Below are 18,074 nucleotides of genomic sequence, written 5' to 3'. Positions count from 1 at the left end.
GAATTTTTTTTAGCTCCTCAAAGGGTGGTATACTAAATGCTTTGTGATCACTTTGGTACTGATGAGGTATGGGAAGGCATTTAACTTCCATGGCTTTGTAAAGCTGGATTATACAGGAGCTATGGCAGACAATATTTTGTTAGCCAGGGAAGTAAATGGAGCTTTTCCTATCAAATAATTTAAAACTATGTGTTTCTATTTAGCTTCAGTCTTTTTATATGTTGTGAAATCTGGGCAGAGATAATAGATGCTTTCTGGACTATCCAGCTAATCTTCAAATAAAAGCTGTGCAAAACACAAAATAAAATGGGACTGATCGCCATACTCTCTATTATCATTCTGTAATCTTTTTGCTAATTAGCTTCCTTCCTTTTTTTGTTAGCATATTATAGTTACTTACATTAATGGCAAAGTTGAATAGGCATTGTTAATACCTAATTGCTACTTGGATGTGTGACTTGTATACGGTAAATTCTTTAAAACGTTTATAAACAAATTTGGAGTCCTGATCTGGCTCCTCTGTGGCTTCTACAGAAATGTATGCTTGCTTGTATCCTTCGGCTGAGGAAATTATTAACACCCTACTCGTGCTTTGTAAAACTGGCTGCTAACCCAACTAAAAAGTATTACTAACCAGTCCATAAGGAAAAAATTGTATTTAGGTGTGAAGTCTAAAGGTAAAAGTATTTTTTTTAGAAGGCAAATGAACAATATCTAGAAAACTCTTCATCACTGTATAACACAAATCTGTGTTTTTGAGATGATGATCTACGAGATTTAAAAGAATGTTTGTTAGAAATACTAATTCTGTGTAATCACTTCAATAGTTTCAGTTACAAAAATATATATATTAAATGATTAATGCTTTTATCTCTCTTTTTCTCTGTTCTAGGCTTAGAAGCATAAGCAATTGGATTACAACTCTCACGTTTTGGAGCACAAGTGATGTTAAAACAATTTGAATGTATTGCAGCATGGCTACTTCTTAAAATGCAAAAGTTAAAGGAAATTATTGCTTATCAAAACCTACTGAATATCTGAATTTTCTAGACATCCTGAATTTAACTGTATCCTTAAATGTCCATGATTAAGATCTCATGCAACCATTGTATATTTTGGAGACTATTCTCCAAAAGAGAACTGTGCATTTAAAAAGCAGAAATGACTGTGTTTTCTCTGGGAACCTACTAAGGTTAAACGTACTGAAAGATCATGACCAGCTTGAAGCGGTCCCAGACCGAAAGGGCTGTTGCCACTGGGGTATCAGTTGGAACAGATGGCACCTCAAAAGTCCACTCGGATGACTTTTATATGAGGCGCTTTAGGTCACAGAATGGCAGCTTAGGATCTGCAGTCATGACACCGGTTGGACCGCCTCGCAATGAGAGTTCCCATCATGTTACCTCTACCCCTGGAGTCCCTAAAATGGGGGTCAGGGCAAGGATTGCTGATTGGCCCCCGAGGAAGGAGAACATCAAGGAAACAAGCAGATCTAGTCAAGATATTGAAACATCAAGTTGCCTTGACAGCATGTCTTCTAAAAGCAGTCCTGGGAGTCAGGGAAGCTCTGTTAACTTGAATGCTAGTGATTCTGTCATGTTAAAGAGCATCCAGAGCACACTTAAGAACAAGACCAGACAATCTGAGAATCTAGACTCCAGGTTTCTTACACCTGATGGCTATCCCAGTTCCCCAAGGAAAGCTCTTCGCAGAATAAGACAGCGCAGCAACAGTGACATTACCATAAGTGAGCTTGATGTGGATAGTTTTGATGAATGCATTTCACCCACTTTTAAATCTGGACCATCTCTTCACAGGGAGTACGGCAGCACATCTTCAATAGATAAACAGGGAACTTCAGGGGAAAGTTTTTTTGACTTATTGAAGGGCTATAAAGATGAAAAGTCTGATCAAAGAAGCCCAGCCACAAGTAAGCTCAGTGAACTCTTGATTGCCAGTGGAAGCAAGGGTTCAGGTTTCTCTCTAGATGTGATAGATGGACCTATTACTCAAAGGGACAACCTGAGACTCTTTAAGGAAAGGGAGAAGCCCCTTAAGAGACGCTCAAAATCAGAGACAGGAGATTCATCCATTTTTCGTAAGCTGCGCAATGCCAAAGGTGAAGGAGAACTTGGAAAGTCTTCAGATCTTGAAGATAACAGGTCAGAAGATAGTGTCAAGCCTTGGACTTGTCCAAAGTGTTTTGCTCATTATGATGTACAGAGTATTTTATTTGATTTAAATGAAGCAGCAATCAACAGGCATAATGTGATTAAAAGAAGGAACACAACCACCGGTGCATCTGCTGCTGCTGTAGCATCACTTGTCTCTGGACCCTTGTCGCATTCTGCAAGTTTCAATTCTCCAATGGGCAGCACTGAAGACCTGAATTCAAAAGGAAGTCTCAATATGGACCAGGGGGACGATAAAAGCAATGAACTTGTGATGAGTTGTCCTTATTTTCGTAATGAGATTGGTGGGGAAGGAGAGAGGAAGATTAGCCTTTCCAAATCTAATTCAGGTTCCTTCAGTGGATGTGAAAGTGCCTCGTTTGAGTCAACTCTGAGTTCTCATTGCACAAATGCCGGAGTAGCAGTTCTGGAAGTTCCCAAGGAGAATCTGATTTTACATCTGGACAGAGTGAAAAGATACATCGTCGAACATGTAGATCTTGGTGCATATTACTACCGAAAATTCTTCTATCAGAAAGGTAGGTAAATGTTATTTTTCCCTGTGTTTTATTAAGGACTTTTTCATTTTACCAACATACAAAATTCAGCTGATGTATAACAGTATTTGCAAGAATTATATATATTTTTTTAATCATCATCATCAGTTTAATCATCATGGTATATTTTACTGATCAGTACATGCTATGTCTAATAGAGTCACAGTGTTGGAGTAAGAAAAAAATGTTGATTTTAGTACTGATAAAACATCAATGGCTACAAGTTATAAATGTATTGAAACACAGCTTTGGTATCCATGGGAGTGGGAAGGGGTTGGCCCTTGAAAAATAAAAAAATAAAATTCTGAAATAAGAGAACTTTCTTCTTTCCACATCAAGACTTGACATACTGAGGATCTTGGAAAGTTAGCATTTACAATAATCTTTGGACGTTTTATTATCTTGATCATCCTTTTCAAAATGGGGGGGCGGTATATTTATTTTAAATCAGTAATAAAAATGAAGATAAAAACATGTTTTTCTTGCTCACTATTTCCATTAAAGCCATCATTCTAGTCAGAAAATTCTAATTTGTTGGATTTTGCAGAAACCGGCACTGTATATCCATAATTCTCTCTATATATACACACATGTGTTGCAATGACAACACACTCTGAAAAAAACAGAATACAATTCTCTTATCCCATGGTTCTGTTGAAGCCAAGGATTATAATTTCCATTGAAGGTATGCAGAAAAGTGCCCCCTGCCCCCCAAATGATGCTGGCAGTGAGATGCAGATCTTTCTCTCTGTTCTTCCTGATTCTGAAAATGATCAAAAAGGATTACAGACCAAAGTCCTGTAAATTGTAAAAGAGTTCTGTCTGCAGAATTGTGTGCCTTGCTATGGTATCTCTTGATAGATAGAACTGATCTAATGACTGGCCTGAAGAGTGCTTGTTCCTTAGCTACCAATGGTCAGGACTGGGTTTCATCTCTTCAGGGAAAGCAGCTCCAAACAGTTTGTTTCCTAGAGATTAAAGCAACAGGGATGCCTGGTTAAAATGAGTGGATGGTCAGTTGAAAAAAAAAATTTAACTGCATGTTACACCCAATAATCTCATCTCCCATTTTTCCCTTGCTGCTTTGAAATACATCTATCTCTCACCTTTTTCCCTGCATTGTCCCTTGGTTGAGTGGCTCTTGTCACACTTTCCATAGTCTCGTTTTTGTGCAGTCTTTCTAGGGCTGAGGGGTAGCCTTTGCTGCGTGGTTTTTGAGAGTGCCGATCCACGTCCTTCGGAGGGAAAGGAGTGAGGAAAAAAATGCTCGTTTCCCAACAACAGTAAGCCAGATGTGCAATGTAGGATGAGGTGTGTTTGGAGGGGAGAGCCTGAGATTAGAGACCTTTGGCTGCGATTACCTTCCTGTCTGTCTCCCACAGTAACAATTAGATTCCTTATCACTCTGAGTTTTGTGATCAGCAGCTAAAGGTGTAGTTTCATGTTATGAAATTGACCTAATTAACAGCATTTCAGCACTAAAAGGGGAACTTACTCTTCCCTGTTCCTTCTACCAGTTCTCTTGTTTTGTGCAAACTTGATAAGCCGGTTCACTAACCAAGCAGAAATCTTGCTATCACAATAAATTTGCTTTTTGTTGCTTGGTTATTTCTCACAAGTTTTAGTGAGTCAGATCAGCTTTCCGTGCAGTCAGAGAAGTGCCAAAGCCTAGTGGCCCATAAGCAGTGAGAATGAACAGCAGAAGAGGAAGGAGGTGTGAGTGGGATTTCAGCCCTGGGGCAGCAGCAATTTATTAGTTTGGTTTATTCTTAAGGGAAACCACACCCCCATGCTACTACAATGCCAGTCACCATTATATCTCCATTTCTTTCTAGTTGTAATTAAGATAAATTAGATATGATCGACACAACCTAGTCCTAAGGGTATTGGTGAGCCGGCACACGAACAAATCTGTGAAAGTTGCACAAATTTGACCTTGAAATAAGATTAAGCTTTGAACAAAAAGAATAACAATGCATGGGGGAAAAATTATTAAAGGAAGTTGTTAGTTGTTTGAATTTTACATGGCAGTCATGTTTTTTTTGTAGGACGTTTTCTCTTCTTAACTTCAGTGCCTGAAAATACAGTTTCTGACTTGTTTAAGATAACAGGATCTTTTCTGGCATCTCTGTTTCTTAATCTGACAGAGACCCTTCTTTTAAGATGTCTCTTTGTTAGAGGGGTTTGCAGTTCCTATAGATGTAGTAATTAGCCGGACAGAGTAACGCTAGCTTCAGTTCAGTATGGCAAAATTTTTAAAAACTCTGATTATTGAAATAAAAGGTTTTTTATCTCTAAACATGGTGCTTTTAGAATTAATCAGAAGGAAAACAGATTGGGTTTGTTGGTTGGTTTGTTTTTTTCCTTTTCTGCACAGTGGCACCGAATGTAAGGGTGGGTGAGAAGGAAAGATTTCCAGAAGCTACCTGTCAGTTGTTTTGGGGCTACTTTCCGGACTATTTTTATCCTGTAGAGCATTCTGACATTTTTGTTTGTCCTATGATTTTGATGAGTATAAAACCTTGTAACTAATTTTCTAAGAAAATACCTGCTAAGACCGCTGATGAACTTCAGTTTTGATAAAAGGTGTATGTTCTTTGACACAAAGGAGAAACAAGTTGCTCAGGCCTTCTTACTGAAATGCAAGAAAAGATGTCTTTCTGTGTGAGGAAGTGAGATTCTTACTTAAATACATAACTTTCTACCCCTCACCATTTTGTACTGCTGACCACAATGCTTCAGTTTATTTAAAAAAAAAACAGTAAGAGAGATAGAAGCAAAACCCTTGAGCTCACTGCTTCTGGACATAAAATTACAGTTCCCAGAGAAGGGAAGTGTTGTCATAGGTCAAGCCAAAACTTCTAGTCCTACCTTCTGGGAAAGGCCAGCAACAGATACTGAAGGAAGAATAAGAATAGGGTGAAGGCATAGCAATACTTTCTGGGTATACTTCGCGTAGATAATGGACTTCTCAAACTGGTGATAATAGTAGTTTTTGGACGTATCTTTCAGGCATTTATCTGGGTGTTTGTTACCCTGAATAAACTTTTAGCATTCACAAGTACGCCTGCAGCAGCAAGGAGTTCTGCAGCTTGACTACACTGGTCATAGAGAGCCAATTTTTAGTGGCTTCCTGAAAGAAAACTAGGGACATCAGGTTAAACAGTCTCATTGCTAGGTGAAAAAGTTTGCGTTTCTCACCTTTCCTCACTATGTGTTTATAAGCCTCAACCATGTTATTCCCCTCAGTCATGTTTTGTTGCCCTTCTCTGAACCTTTCCAGCTGAGATCAGCAGACAGTATTTGAGACACAAGCAAATCACAGACTTAAGTAGTATCATAATGTTTTCTGCTTAGAAATTCCAAACATCTGGCCATAACTTATCACTGAGACTTAAATTTCTTTCCCATACATGGATAAAAGCTTTGTGTATGTGTTCTGGGTGAAGTCTTATAAATGTTTGTACGGTTAGGTGTAATGGGTTAATTATTAGCAATAAAGTATTTTTCAAGGAGAGCCACGCTTATTAGCCTATCTATATCTTGATATTTAAGACTTAGTAGTAGTAATAAAACCATGGGGATAGAAAAATTTGTTTCCATCAGCTTGTCTAAGTGCTGCTTAGTAAAAAGAGCCTATTGCTCCAGAGGAGCTGTCTGCTCTCTCTGTCCTCCCAGTTGTGTCTGGGAATTACTGCTCCCCTGGAAAGAACCAAGATCAACCATTTAGCTTTGGTCATCACCAGGCAGTAGTAGCTAACATCATTACCATTTAGGAGAAATTTGAGTTACTGTCTTAGAATGGAAGACTTGACTGAGAAGTAGTTTCCTGAGCTGGTTTTATAACGACTGAGCTGTTAGTCAGCTTTCCTTTTAACTGTTGATAGCCAGTGAAAAAAACCCTTTGCTCTGATGCTGTAAATCGCTGCATTATTTTATCCCTAAACCAGTCTCTTTCAAGTATGTGGCTAGAATGTCATGAGCAAGAGTCTGAAGACGTTATAGGACTGACATCTAAAAATGCTGCCCTCTTGTTTCTAGAAAACTGCTGGGGAGAGTTTTCCAGTGCTGTAAATACTGTGGCAGGACTAGAGGAAAATACTTGATGCAGTTTCATTCTGAAGTGAAATATTTGGGATTTTTACTTCTAGTCTGATTACACAAAATACATCAGTTGTGCATGATATCCAAAGGTAAATATGGTAAAAGCAGAAAAGAACCTTCTTGCTCAAAATGAAGTGCTTCTATTTGGATTTCCTTTGCAAGGGAAGCTCCTAAATATCTGCCAGGAAAATGAGTATTTTCACTTAGGTTCTGTCACTGGAAGTGTCTTTTGAATTATATGATAAACGCTTAACTATTTTAAAAGTATATATAATCTGTTTTAATGACCAGGTACCAGAAATTAATTATTTCTTTTTTGGCTTGGATTTATAAATTAATTTATGGATGTTGTTAGTTGTCCCCTGAATGTCTTTTAATTAAATAATTTTTCAAAGTAAATTAAAAAATGTCAGGCTTGAGAAGTGTCGCTTTCAATGAGGTTCTGTGTGGGGTGGAGGAAAAAGCTGTCTATTATGCTGTTGATGTTTGGCATAAAAGCCTTGTGAAGTAGCCCTTGTTTTTACAGTAAAAGTCCTAATTAACTACCTTTAGGTTGGATATTAAGTTTTGTGCAGTTAAATTCTGCTACTGCTTTTCCTGCTCCAGGAAAGGGAAAATGATTGAATGCAAGGAAATTCAGGATGTAGTGGAAAATCAGATGGAGATGCACCTCTGTGCCACGGTGAAAAGTAGCCAGATATGGGGGTATATACTGTAGCTTTTAGAATGAATACAGAGGTGGGGTAGAGGAGGAGAGTAAAGATGAAGGTAATGAGTGAATGACACACTGTAGTAAATGTGAATAGAGGTGAGGACAGTGTGAATAGAAGATGGGACTGGAGGGATAAATAGGAGAGTGAGAAAGACAACAGTGCAGAGTGAAGGGAAAGAGGATAAAAGACATTTCCTCTTAGCAGAGAAGTGTAAAATTCAACACTACTTTGTGCATTTTTCCAAATAAATAGGAGCTAGATAAAAAGCCTAATCAAATTATACAGAATTGCATGTGTATTTTCATGCAGCTTCAAATGTTCCTCTTACCAGCCTTCCTAAATGTTTTTTTCAAAATGTAGTTTATCCTCAGAAAATTATCTTATCTGAATTGCAGGGTAGACTAGTTACAAGGTATACAAATTTTATCGTGTATAGAGTTGTCAGTACAGAAAGCTTATGTAATCTTTGGACCCTCCTAGTATGTATTACCACCATATAATTTTTTCATTTGAAATTTCTTTTAAAAGTTACATCAATGTTTTTAACTCACTGAGCAGTTCAGTGTGGAGATGGCCAAGCTGTATCTGCTTTTGGAAGCTGCACAATATGCTGATAGAAAGTTGATCTCATGTTCTCAGTGACTGTGCTGCTTCTGCATTGACCCTCTCTGCCATAAACTGTTTGGTTGAGCTATAAACATCCTGAAAAAAACAAATCAAGTAACGAAGGAAGAAGAAAAGCTGGGGTGCTAATAAGATGGTTTAGGTTTTTAAACAACAGAAGCTCTCTGGCATTTACAGGGCTCGTATCAGTGGAGTAGTATAAAGATTTAATTAGGCTTATGTGGATGGTCTAATTTATTCATAATTTCCCCACTCATGACTAATTCAGTCACCCAAAACTTACACCAATATTTACGGGATATTCTACAAGATATTAAAAGTATTTTGAATCTTAATTACCTCTGTGCAGTGTATTGGCTTTTGATGGCTTGCAGAGGAATTTGGTAGAAAGCAAGGTTCATAAAACTGTGAGCATATTTCTTTTATGTCATACATGCTCTGAAATCTTAAATGGAAAACACTGAGGGAAAGGGTAATAAAATACTAGATACTGGGAAACAGAACAGAGCCCCCCCCAGGCTTAAAGGGGTGGACAGCTATGTGAAGACAAATGTGTAATTCTAGGGCACAAGTAAGTTCATAAGGAGAGAGTGCCTACTTGAAAAACTTTAGTGTTTTGGAGGAAAGTATAGCAAGAACCAGAAATACAATTTTAAAAAGAAATAGAATAAAAAATGAGGCACTCAAATTTTTAACACAGCAAGTGGTTGGAAAAATGACTGCCATTCACTTTGGATGGAGTGTATTTCAGTATCTCTTTTTAGTATCTTTAAAGATGCAGTTCTTGATGATGATATTAAAATACTTTACATTTTATGTCTAGAGCAGAATAGCTCTAGACTGCTCTTAAAGTTCTTGTTTTAAAGTCCCAGTTGTTTTAAGAATAACAAGTAATCTGTATATAGTAGTTCAGGCAGAATGGTTATGTTTCCTTTCAGGGCAGTTACATCTTTTTTTCATTCCACTGAATTTCACTTTTCTTCTTTGAACTGTTGAATTTTCAGATAGCTCTAACTTTCTATTTTTGTGCATGTATAAATTCATACATGCAGATATGCAGCATATGGAAAGTGATGATATGGAACGTAGTTTTCTTGTACAATGTTTGACTTCTATTTTTTTGACAGTTTCTGTTAAAATTTCCTTTCAGGTATTGTATGTTTAAATTCAGTTGTCACTTGACATATGTGCAGCTTTGTTTATATGTTGTTGTATTATGGTGAGGTACCTCTGTCGTTACTCAAAACAGTTTATAACTCTCAAAAGGTTCAATAGAAGAGCCTTCAACACCAGTCTCTTAAATTGTTGAGCTTCAGCTTTTGCAGATGCACTTTTCTTATTTTTTTGGCTTTACATATGTACAGTTAAATGAATATAAAAAAATATATCAAATAATCTACTATTTGCCTAGTGAGCAGTTTCTCCAGCCCTGTATTGTCTTCTGCCACCTTCTTAACCAGGCTAGTTTTAGACTCTTAGCACTTTAAATTTACTCTGAGTCGTTGGACACTTTGCTGTTAAATATTTATACTAGTCACTTTGTTTCTTGCACTTTATTTTATTTTTCTATGATACTATGATTTTATTACTACGAACAAGTCTTTTAACTTCTTTTTCATCTTCATCGGTTTCTCCCCTTTTATTGAGTAACTTCTTTGACTGTATTTTGCTTTTTCCATACAAAAATAAATGTTACATTCTTTGCTAAGTACAATTGTTTGCCGCTCCCATTTTAACATAGAGTGGTGAGTTTTCCACTTTGGTGCATTTGACTTCCTTGGTTTTATTTTTAAGGAGGGGAAATTGGTTGTACTTATTTAGCTCAATATGAATGAAACAGATTTCAATTATAAGAGCCAGTGCAAGAGGTGTATCCTGTTTTAGGCCTCTTTAAGCAGAGATGCAATGTTGAATTTCAGCCTTCTTGTTTAAAGGGAGCTCATTAGAGAACTGAAGCATGAGAATTAAATCCTGGTACCACTGAAGACATGCTATTATTGACTCTAGTGGAGCTGGCAATTTATTTCCAATATAACAACTAAGCATGAAAATACAGTTGAAGTGTAAGAAGTAAGATGGCTTGTGGTTTGTTTTGTTTTTGTATGCAAGAACACTGGAACTATTTTGGCGCGGATGAGAACCTGGGTCCAGTAGCTGTGAGTATAAGAAGAGAGAAGCCAGAGGAAATCAAAGAAAATGGACCTCAATACAACTACCGGATCATATTCAGAACCAGTGAGGTAAGCAATTCATGAATGAGAGTAAAGGAAGCTAGAAGTGAGCAGGCAAAACCAGGTGCTATGTGTGGGGTTTGTGTACTTTTCAACATTGATAGTGGCTTTCTGTCTCCTCTACATGCATACAATCCAGGAGTCTTGTGACAAAGTTATGCTGCATTTTATTTTACACAGAATACAGGTGTATCAGTGAGTTATTCCATAACATCTACTGCAGAGGAAACTGAAGGTTGTTTTGCTTAAAGCTGAAAAAATTTACAGGTGCTGTATTAGCTACAAGCAAGCAAAGAGGAGGGAAATTACTTTCTCCACTTTTATATGTGACAGTTGGTAGATCTGAGAAGCATACTTCTATGCTCTGCTAGAAATACTACTACTAACCTTTTCCAAGTGTTAGTTTTCTGTAAAAATTAAATCTGTTGAATCATTTGAGATATTCTGACTACTGTTAGCTATCAGTGAGTGACATTTTGCGTATCAGTGTCTGTTTCATGCAACATAAGTTATTTAATGTCCTCAATCTCTGTTAAGAATTGGAAAAATAGTACGTTCTGCTCCACTGCTATTGGTAATCAACCTTTTCTCAGTGCATAATTCAAGATATAATTTATTTTTGTTTTGTATGCTTAGCTGATGACGTTAAGAGGCTCTGTGCTGGAAGATGCTATCCCTTCAACTGCGAAGCATTGCACAGCCAGAGGACTTCCCCTAAAAGAAGTGCTGGAGTATGTGGTTCCTGAGCTGAATATCCATTGCCTAAGGCTGGCCTTCAACACTCCAAAAGTCACGGAACAGCTTATGAAGCTGGATGAACAAGGGGTAAGTGCAGAATTATGGAGTGAGACGAATTGTCTTAAACTGTCAGATTACTGCCATGAACTGCAAAATTACCTTTTAGCTTTAAGTGATTAGAGTCAGCCTATTAAAATGCCTCATTTAAACTAAAGCTTCTCATCTGTAGGCAGAGTTTTGTTGCATGTCTTTCCCCAAGTCTTGCAGAATATTTGGTATGTATGAAATCATGTTCATTGCTCTAAGTAGTCTGAAGCTTTAGATTAAAGTTACGGCAATTGTCTATTTTATTTTAAAAAAGACTATAATAGTTTTTCAAAGACTGTGGGGAGGAGGGATTCTGTTTTGGTTTTCTTACTGATATTGTAATGAGAAGAGACATCTCCCATGTTACTGAATGTTTAGTTGTAATATTGCATTGGCACAACTATTACTGGTGTGCTGCCTGTCTATTTTTTTTCTTTCTTCTTCTTCCCTGAAAAACTACATGACAAAATATTCTAAGATGCTTCTTCATACAAGTGGCTTGCGATTAGGTGATAGTCCCCATGTCTCTTAAAGATGGAACTGAGTCTCATTAGCTATATAGCTTAGACTCAGCAAAATGGCAAAATGAAAGACCATGACTGAAGTGAATTTTATGATTAAAATCTTCAACAGTGACATTTAACAGCTCTGAGTACTGAGACTGTCTCTTTCTCCTGGACTTTTTTGCTTCTCATGATCAGCCTTTACTGCACAGAATTAGTATCTATTTCTTCTTGTTGTCAGTCTTAACATTGCCCTCATAAAATTGAAAAAGGTCTAATTATCTGCCTCACAAGGGAGAGAATATAGCTATTCTAAACAGGTTTATAAGTGACTATCATGAAGATTTTGTCAGCCTCCTTGTGGTTTGGTTATTAAAATGGGCAAGATGAGGAATCCCCAAATAAATACCTACCAGAAGTAAAACTTGAGCTTGACACTTTGTCCTCTAGTTAGTTTCAGAGCCTCCTCTGTTTCACTAAGAATATGATACAAGAGGATGAAGAAATGGGTAGCTGTGGCTGTCACAGAGCATCCAGACTAACACAGGAGTGGTTTTGTGTGGTCAGCCAAACGTAGGTGCAGCCCAGTATTATCCCTGACCATGACCAACAGTGAGTGCCTGGTTAAGAATATGAGAACAGGACAAGCATAGAGTGATACTTTCTAGTCCTGATACCTTGTAGGCTTTTACAGAGTTCTCTGTACTACCACTGTGTTTTACCAGTTTGATGAGTCCTAGTTCAGTTAGTCATTTCTCATGTAGAAGTTTCTGATCGTGCTTTTGCCTCTCTGGAGTCTTTCCAGTTCCCTTCCTTCTCTCCCACATCTATTTTAAGAGTGCACTTCTGAAAATGGAGAAAAATTTTGATTTAATATGCTTCCTTATCTATTCCTTCTCTAATAATTACTGGTATTTTATTTGCTTTATGGCTGCTGTTGAACACTGGAAGTATCTTTTCATGAATGCCTAAGATCCTGTTCCTTAGGGGTGTAAGTCAGAGCTCATTGATGTAGATACAAAATTGTGTGTCTTTGTACCACATGAATTCAACCTTTCCTGCATGTGCATATTGGCTTCTGCAGAGAAACAACACTGTGATGAGCCAGCAAACATGGAAGGTTGAGAGGAGATAGCCTGCTAAAAGGACGACAGAATATTTAGATGCTTGCACTGCTCAGTATAACTATTCTCTTTAACATAATGAGATCCTAGTAAGTTAGAGGCCAGTGTGTTTTATTTGGATGATGAGAGCAGTAATTCCAAATACGCACATATTCAGTGTTTATGGTTTGTTACCTGAGCATAAGCCTAATCTACCCTTCGTCCAGAATCAAGCTTATCAGGCACTTGAAGACACAAGCATATGTTTCCGGCTCTTTCCAAAGTTTTCTGTTTCAGCAGTGGAGGAAATGGAATTTAATACAACATGGCTCCATAAGTGAGCCTTTGGAGTCAAGGATCAGTACCTTACAGGTATGCCCATCAAGAACCTGCAATTTCTGTGAAAATTTTCTCATCAACACTACTGAGAAAAAAAAAATCTAGCAGAAAATTCTATTTAAAAAAATAAATTCCAAAATTATTTCTGGTAAATACCTAATTTGAAAAGTAATTTAGCATAATTTGCTTCAGAAGTTGGCTATATCTAAAAAAGTGTGAGATTAAATTACCCTTATTTCATTTCCTATATGTCATTAAGCTCCCACAATATGGTATATAGTATGGTTTTCTATTACTACTTAAACTTTTGAAAATCATTAAGGACAAGCGATAGTTAAAATTGTATTACTACATCAAAGTATTTGCTGGGTTTGTGGTAATGAAACAGTTTGACACTTCTAACAGGAAAAGATATGCACACTCTCTACTAATTAGAAGCTGTGTTTTTTTATCAATTCCAAGCTAACAGAAAAATTTGGATAACAGCTGCTCTACTAATTAAGTACACAGAATGTTTATCACTTCTTGCTGAGTGTTGCAGTGTTTCATTACGGCATGAACAGGTGCCCATTTGATATAGCAAATAAATGTTTTGTAAATTGAAGAGTTAAGACTATAAAATGACCGTAGCCATTAAATTTCACCCAGTAACCCCTACATTGAGCCAAGTTTGCCTGCACGAGTTTTGATTAAGATAGGCTATCTTTTTTTAAATTTGAGTAAAGGTTTTAAAGCAGTTGGTGGTTTTCATGTTCAAGAATTTGCAGCTTCCAGACTTCTGATATCTTTCTCTGCTACATCTTAAGTGTGAGATTTTTTTTTCCAGCAAAGGTTTTTGTATGCAGTGATTAAATCATCTGTTGGTCTTGTTTATGATAAACTAAACAGATTGCACTTTTCAAGTCTTTCACTGCAACATATTTTCTCTAAATTTCATATCACTTTTATGGCTGAGCTCTGTCTCTCTTACTCTTTCAATAGCTGCATATGACATCCAGCGTCAGAATGGGAACGTTCCTCTTGCCCCAATTTTGCACTGGTGTTGTATGTCAAATACCACGTTCCTTACCTCACCTTAGATTCCTGGAGTCCCGGTAGCATCTGCTGTTCTGTACATACAACCTCTATTGCTTGTCACCTAGCTGTTCTTTTACTGACTTTATTAAAATGCATTCATTTGAATGGTTCTATGTTAAAAAGCAATCCATTTGTTCCGCAAGGCTGCACTAGCTTCCTGGCTAATTGCCATCTACTTATCTTTGCCTTGAATGCAGAGTTCATGGCAACTTCAGGTTTACTTCCAAATATGATTTTAAAATTTGCGTATTAGGGTAATTACTGACTTACTCCAGTAGAAGTTTATCTTTATGGCAATTCTTCATTCACAGAAATACTGTAAAACGTCAGTTGGTTTCTAGCATAGTTCCGTATTTATAATACAAATTTGCTGACTGGTTAAGTCCAAGATGTGCATTCTGCTGTCTTTCACTGGGTGCTAGACAAATACTTGAAGTGTGCTTTTCCCACATATATAAATATGTAAATACTTTTAGATTATTAAAATTAAGCTGCTACTTTAGGAATTTTACCACAGCAGAATTCATCCTTCAACTCCTTTTTTAGCTTTTATTTAGAGTTAATACACTTCTAAGGACCCAAGATTTGCCAGAAGGAGGTGTAGAAATAGGGACTGCATACCTTTCTTCCCTCAGGTCTGCTTTTTTGGATTCAGAAATACCATCTTGTGTTGTTCTTATGAAACTTTTTAAGTTCAGCAAATCTAAGAACACAGCTAGAAGGTATAGCCTGCTCTTTGCGTAGGCCTTATTTAGTTACTTAGGCTGACATTTTCAAAGCCATAAAGGACAGTTGTTTGGTTGTTTGTGGATACTGCGGACATCATTTATGTTTATGTCCTTGAAAATACTTCATTGGTCTGAAACTGAAGCTTAAATAGTGTAGGTGTGCTTGGTGAGAATTGGTTTTATTTGTTGTAACTTGTTTAAGTAAAATTACTAGAAGCTAATGTAATTAGCAGTGCAGCCAAGGCATTGTGGTCCCATGAAACACTTCCATCCTTTGCAGTTCTCTGGGAGTGGACAGAGAGCATATCTGAGCAGCAAACATTGCCTGAATGGTCCAAGTCAGGACCTGCCACTGATGTTATGAGAAGTGATGGCAGTTGTTCTGTCAGGAGTGACAGCCATGCCACCTCTCACCACCCTTCCTCTCTTGTCTCCTCTCTCCTGCCTTCCCACATGTCAGCAGTAGCTGGTCTAGGCTCTCTGTGAGATCACATAGTCCTGTTGGCAGGGGCACGAAGCTTGGCTGCTGTGAGGCAGTAAGCTTGCAGTGAGTGGGATCATGTAGTTCCTAGCTAAGCAGAGATCACAGGAATACACCCTCAAACCTCATCTAGCTCCAGTGATTCCTGAGAAAATTTAATCTCAAACAGTTGTCACGCAGAACGTTTTACCAAAAAAAAGTGTGGACCATCCATCTGTATCTGGATTTTAAACATTGTGTGCACTGATGGTTGTTTTTAATTTTTGTATTTAAATGAATGGGGAGTTGAAATAAATAATCATAATAAGAAATTGTGAATTAATTTGCATGTGCTTTGTATTTATTTTACTAGTAAGTAGCTTTGTTTCAAATCTTAATACTTCAGTGTCCGCAATACACATTCTTCCTTCTTAAAGTGAATGGTTTTGGTTGGGTCTCTAGTGCTGAAAGAGTATATTTCTTTTATATACACAGAAAGCGCATCAAATAGTTAACAGTGACAGAAAAGGAGATAGAAACATTACTTGAAGGCAAACACACACCCCACCCCCCCCCTTTTTTTTTTATTCCCCTTTCAATTGCAGTCTTGGAAGTTGGCCTGTGAATGTTTCTTTCATAAAAATAGATTTGCGATAAGGACAGGCTGAGAGAGCTGGGGTTGTTCAGCCTGGAGAAGAAAAGGCTCTGGGGAGACCTTAGAGCAGCCTTCCAGTACCTAAAGGGGGCTACAGGGAAGCTGGGGAGGGACTTACAAAGACAGGGAGTGATAGGACGAGGGCTAACAGCTTTAAACTGAAAGAAGGCAGATTTATATTAGATATAAGAAAAATTCTTTACTGTGAGGGTGGTGAGGCACTGGCACAGGTTGCCCAGAGAGGTTGTGGCTGCCCCCTCCCTGGGGCAAGGCCAGGTTGGACGGGGCTTTGAACAATCTGATGTAAGGGCCCATGGCAAGGGGGTTGGAACTAGATGATCTTGAAGGTCCCTTCCAACCCATTTTGTGATTTGGTCCCTTCCATTTTGTGATTCTATGCTGTACTCCTATTTTATTGTAAGAAATTCAGACATACTTAGAAGATGCAAGTCAGTCTTTGTGTCAGATAATAAAATAAGGGGCATTCTGGAGGGGAAAAAAGAAACAGCCTAGAATTGTGACTCATGCTCAACTTCAACCAGAGTAATCAAACCAGGTTATTTTTACCCTTCTTTTTTCCCCTCCTTATTTTCGTACTGCTAGTACGTTATCCTTGTCACAATTCATTCTTGGTAGTAAAAGAAGAATACAGTAAAGTTGCAATTTTCAGTGTTACTAATTTTAAAATTTACTCTAATTAGAGAGTAGGACCACTTCTGAGGGCTTTTAAATTGTCCCACTGTAAATATAAGAAGTCAAAATTAACTAATTTCAGTTTAATTATGTGTGTCTACATCATCCCAGCAAGTTTCAAAACATTTTGTCTCATGACCTGTGATAGAAGCTTTGAGAACAAATCACAGTACAGTCAGATGACTTAGTTATTTGCAAGGGCACTTGAAACTGTTTTCACTTCCCGCTAACCTGTAGCCCAAACTTGGAAACCTTATGCTACTTTCGATAGACTTTCTTGTGATTTTGCTCTGGCAGATCTGCGTGGTATTTATTTAAAATGGAGCCTTTGCAGAAATTCATGTGTGGGAGGAAAGATGATTTACCCTGCAATAAGTATGCATTTTTACTAGATGAATTACATGCATAAACTCTCCTTTGCGTTCTGCCAGTCAGAGTTCCTGCCTGTGAAATTGGTGTTGGAGATACCAAGTGAATGGCTGTGGATGCTGCTTTCTTCCCTTCTGTAACTTTGGTTTCCGTAGTCCAGACCTAAAGGGCACAGACGTGGTCTTTCTTTTGTGTGGATCTGTTTGGAATTGCTGGGAACAGTTTGCTTTGAGGAATCACAATTATGGTTGGGTAAAGAATTACTTCATTCACATCTTCAGATTCTGCTGTATTAGGAACATCAAACACCAAATTAGAGGGAAAATGGAACTAAAAGCACAAATGTATTTGAAGGTCTATGCTAGTAAATAATACCTTTAAGTTATTACCAGCATGTCTCAATTTAGCTGTTTCCTTTGTTACTGAATTCTTAAGTCAGAGAAGGCCAACTGAATGCGATGGACTCTTTCAACATTGCTAACAGGTGAATGCACTAATAGATGAATAGTTTTTATCTTTTCTTTCAAGTGAGGGAATGTTAATTTTGTCACTTATAATAATGAAAACATGCTTTGCCCTACCTATCTGTGTGAAAGGTTTAGCATAGGATTGTAACTGTGGTACCAGCCTAAGCGTGAGAGTCAAGTTCCTGGCATTACTCAGCCGGTGTTTCCGTGTGGCTCAATGTAAGACATTCACCATTTGCAAGCTGCAGCGTTGTCTTCATGAAAAGAAGGAACATTAATTTTTGTTTTGCTTCAGAAAGCATTTTGACATCTTCAGATGAAATATGCCATCACTGAGGTGATTACTGTGAAAAACAATGAGAGTATTTGGAAACAGACTAACATTTAAAATTAGACTGATAATTAGGTGGGGTTTTTTGTGAATTATGGGTTTATTAAAAAATTAAAAGTGAATT

General features: G+C 37.5%; 1 protein-coding gene across 3 annotated transcripts in view; it reads left to right on the top strand.

The window, feature by feature from the left end:
* The first annotated feature begins 902 nt into the window (after positions 1–902).
* The window catches only part of SIPA1L1 (signal induced proliferation associated 1 like 1), a 77,788-nt gene continuing 60,616 nt past the window's right edge, over positions 903–18,074 (top strand). For all 3 annotated transcript variants that reach the window (XM_074909650.1, XM_074909649.1, XM_074909652.1), the window contains exons 1-3: positions 903–2,710; positions 10,279–10,409; positions 11,037–11,225. In XM_074909650.1, coding sequence (XP_074765751.1) covers positions 1,213–2,710; positions 10,279–10,409; positions 11,037–11,225 — 1,818 coding nt within the window. In that variant the 5' untranslated portion in view covers positions 903–1,212. The remainder of the gene's footprint in view (positions 2,711–10,278; positions 10,410–11,036; positions 11,226–18,074) is intronic.

This window comes from Athene noctua, chromosome 6 (genome assembly GCF_965140245.1).
Source record: "Athene noctua chromosome 6, bAthNoc1.hap1.1, whole genome shotgun sequence".
Lineage (NCBI taxonomy): Eukaryota > Metazoa > Chordata > Aves > Strigiformes > Strigidae > Athene > Athene noctua.
Note: the sequence above shows the minus strand (reverse complement) of the source record. Positions and strands in the feature narration are given on the sequence as shown.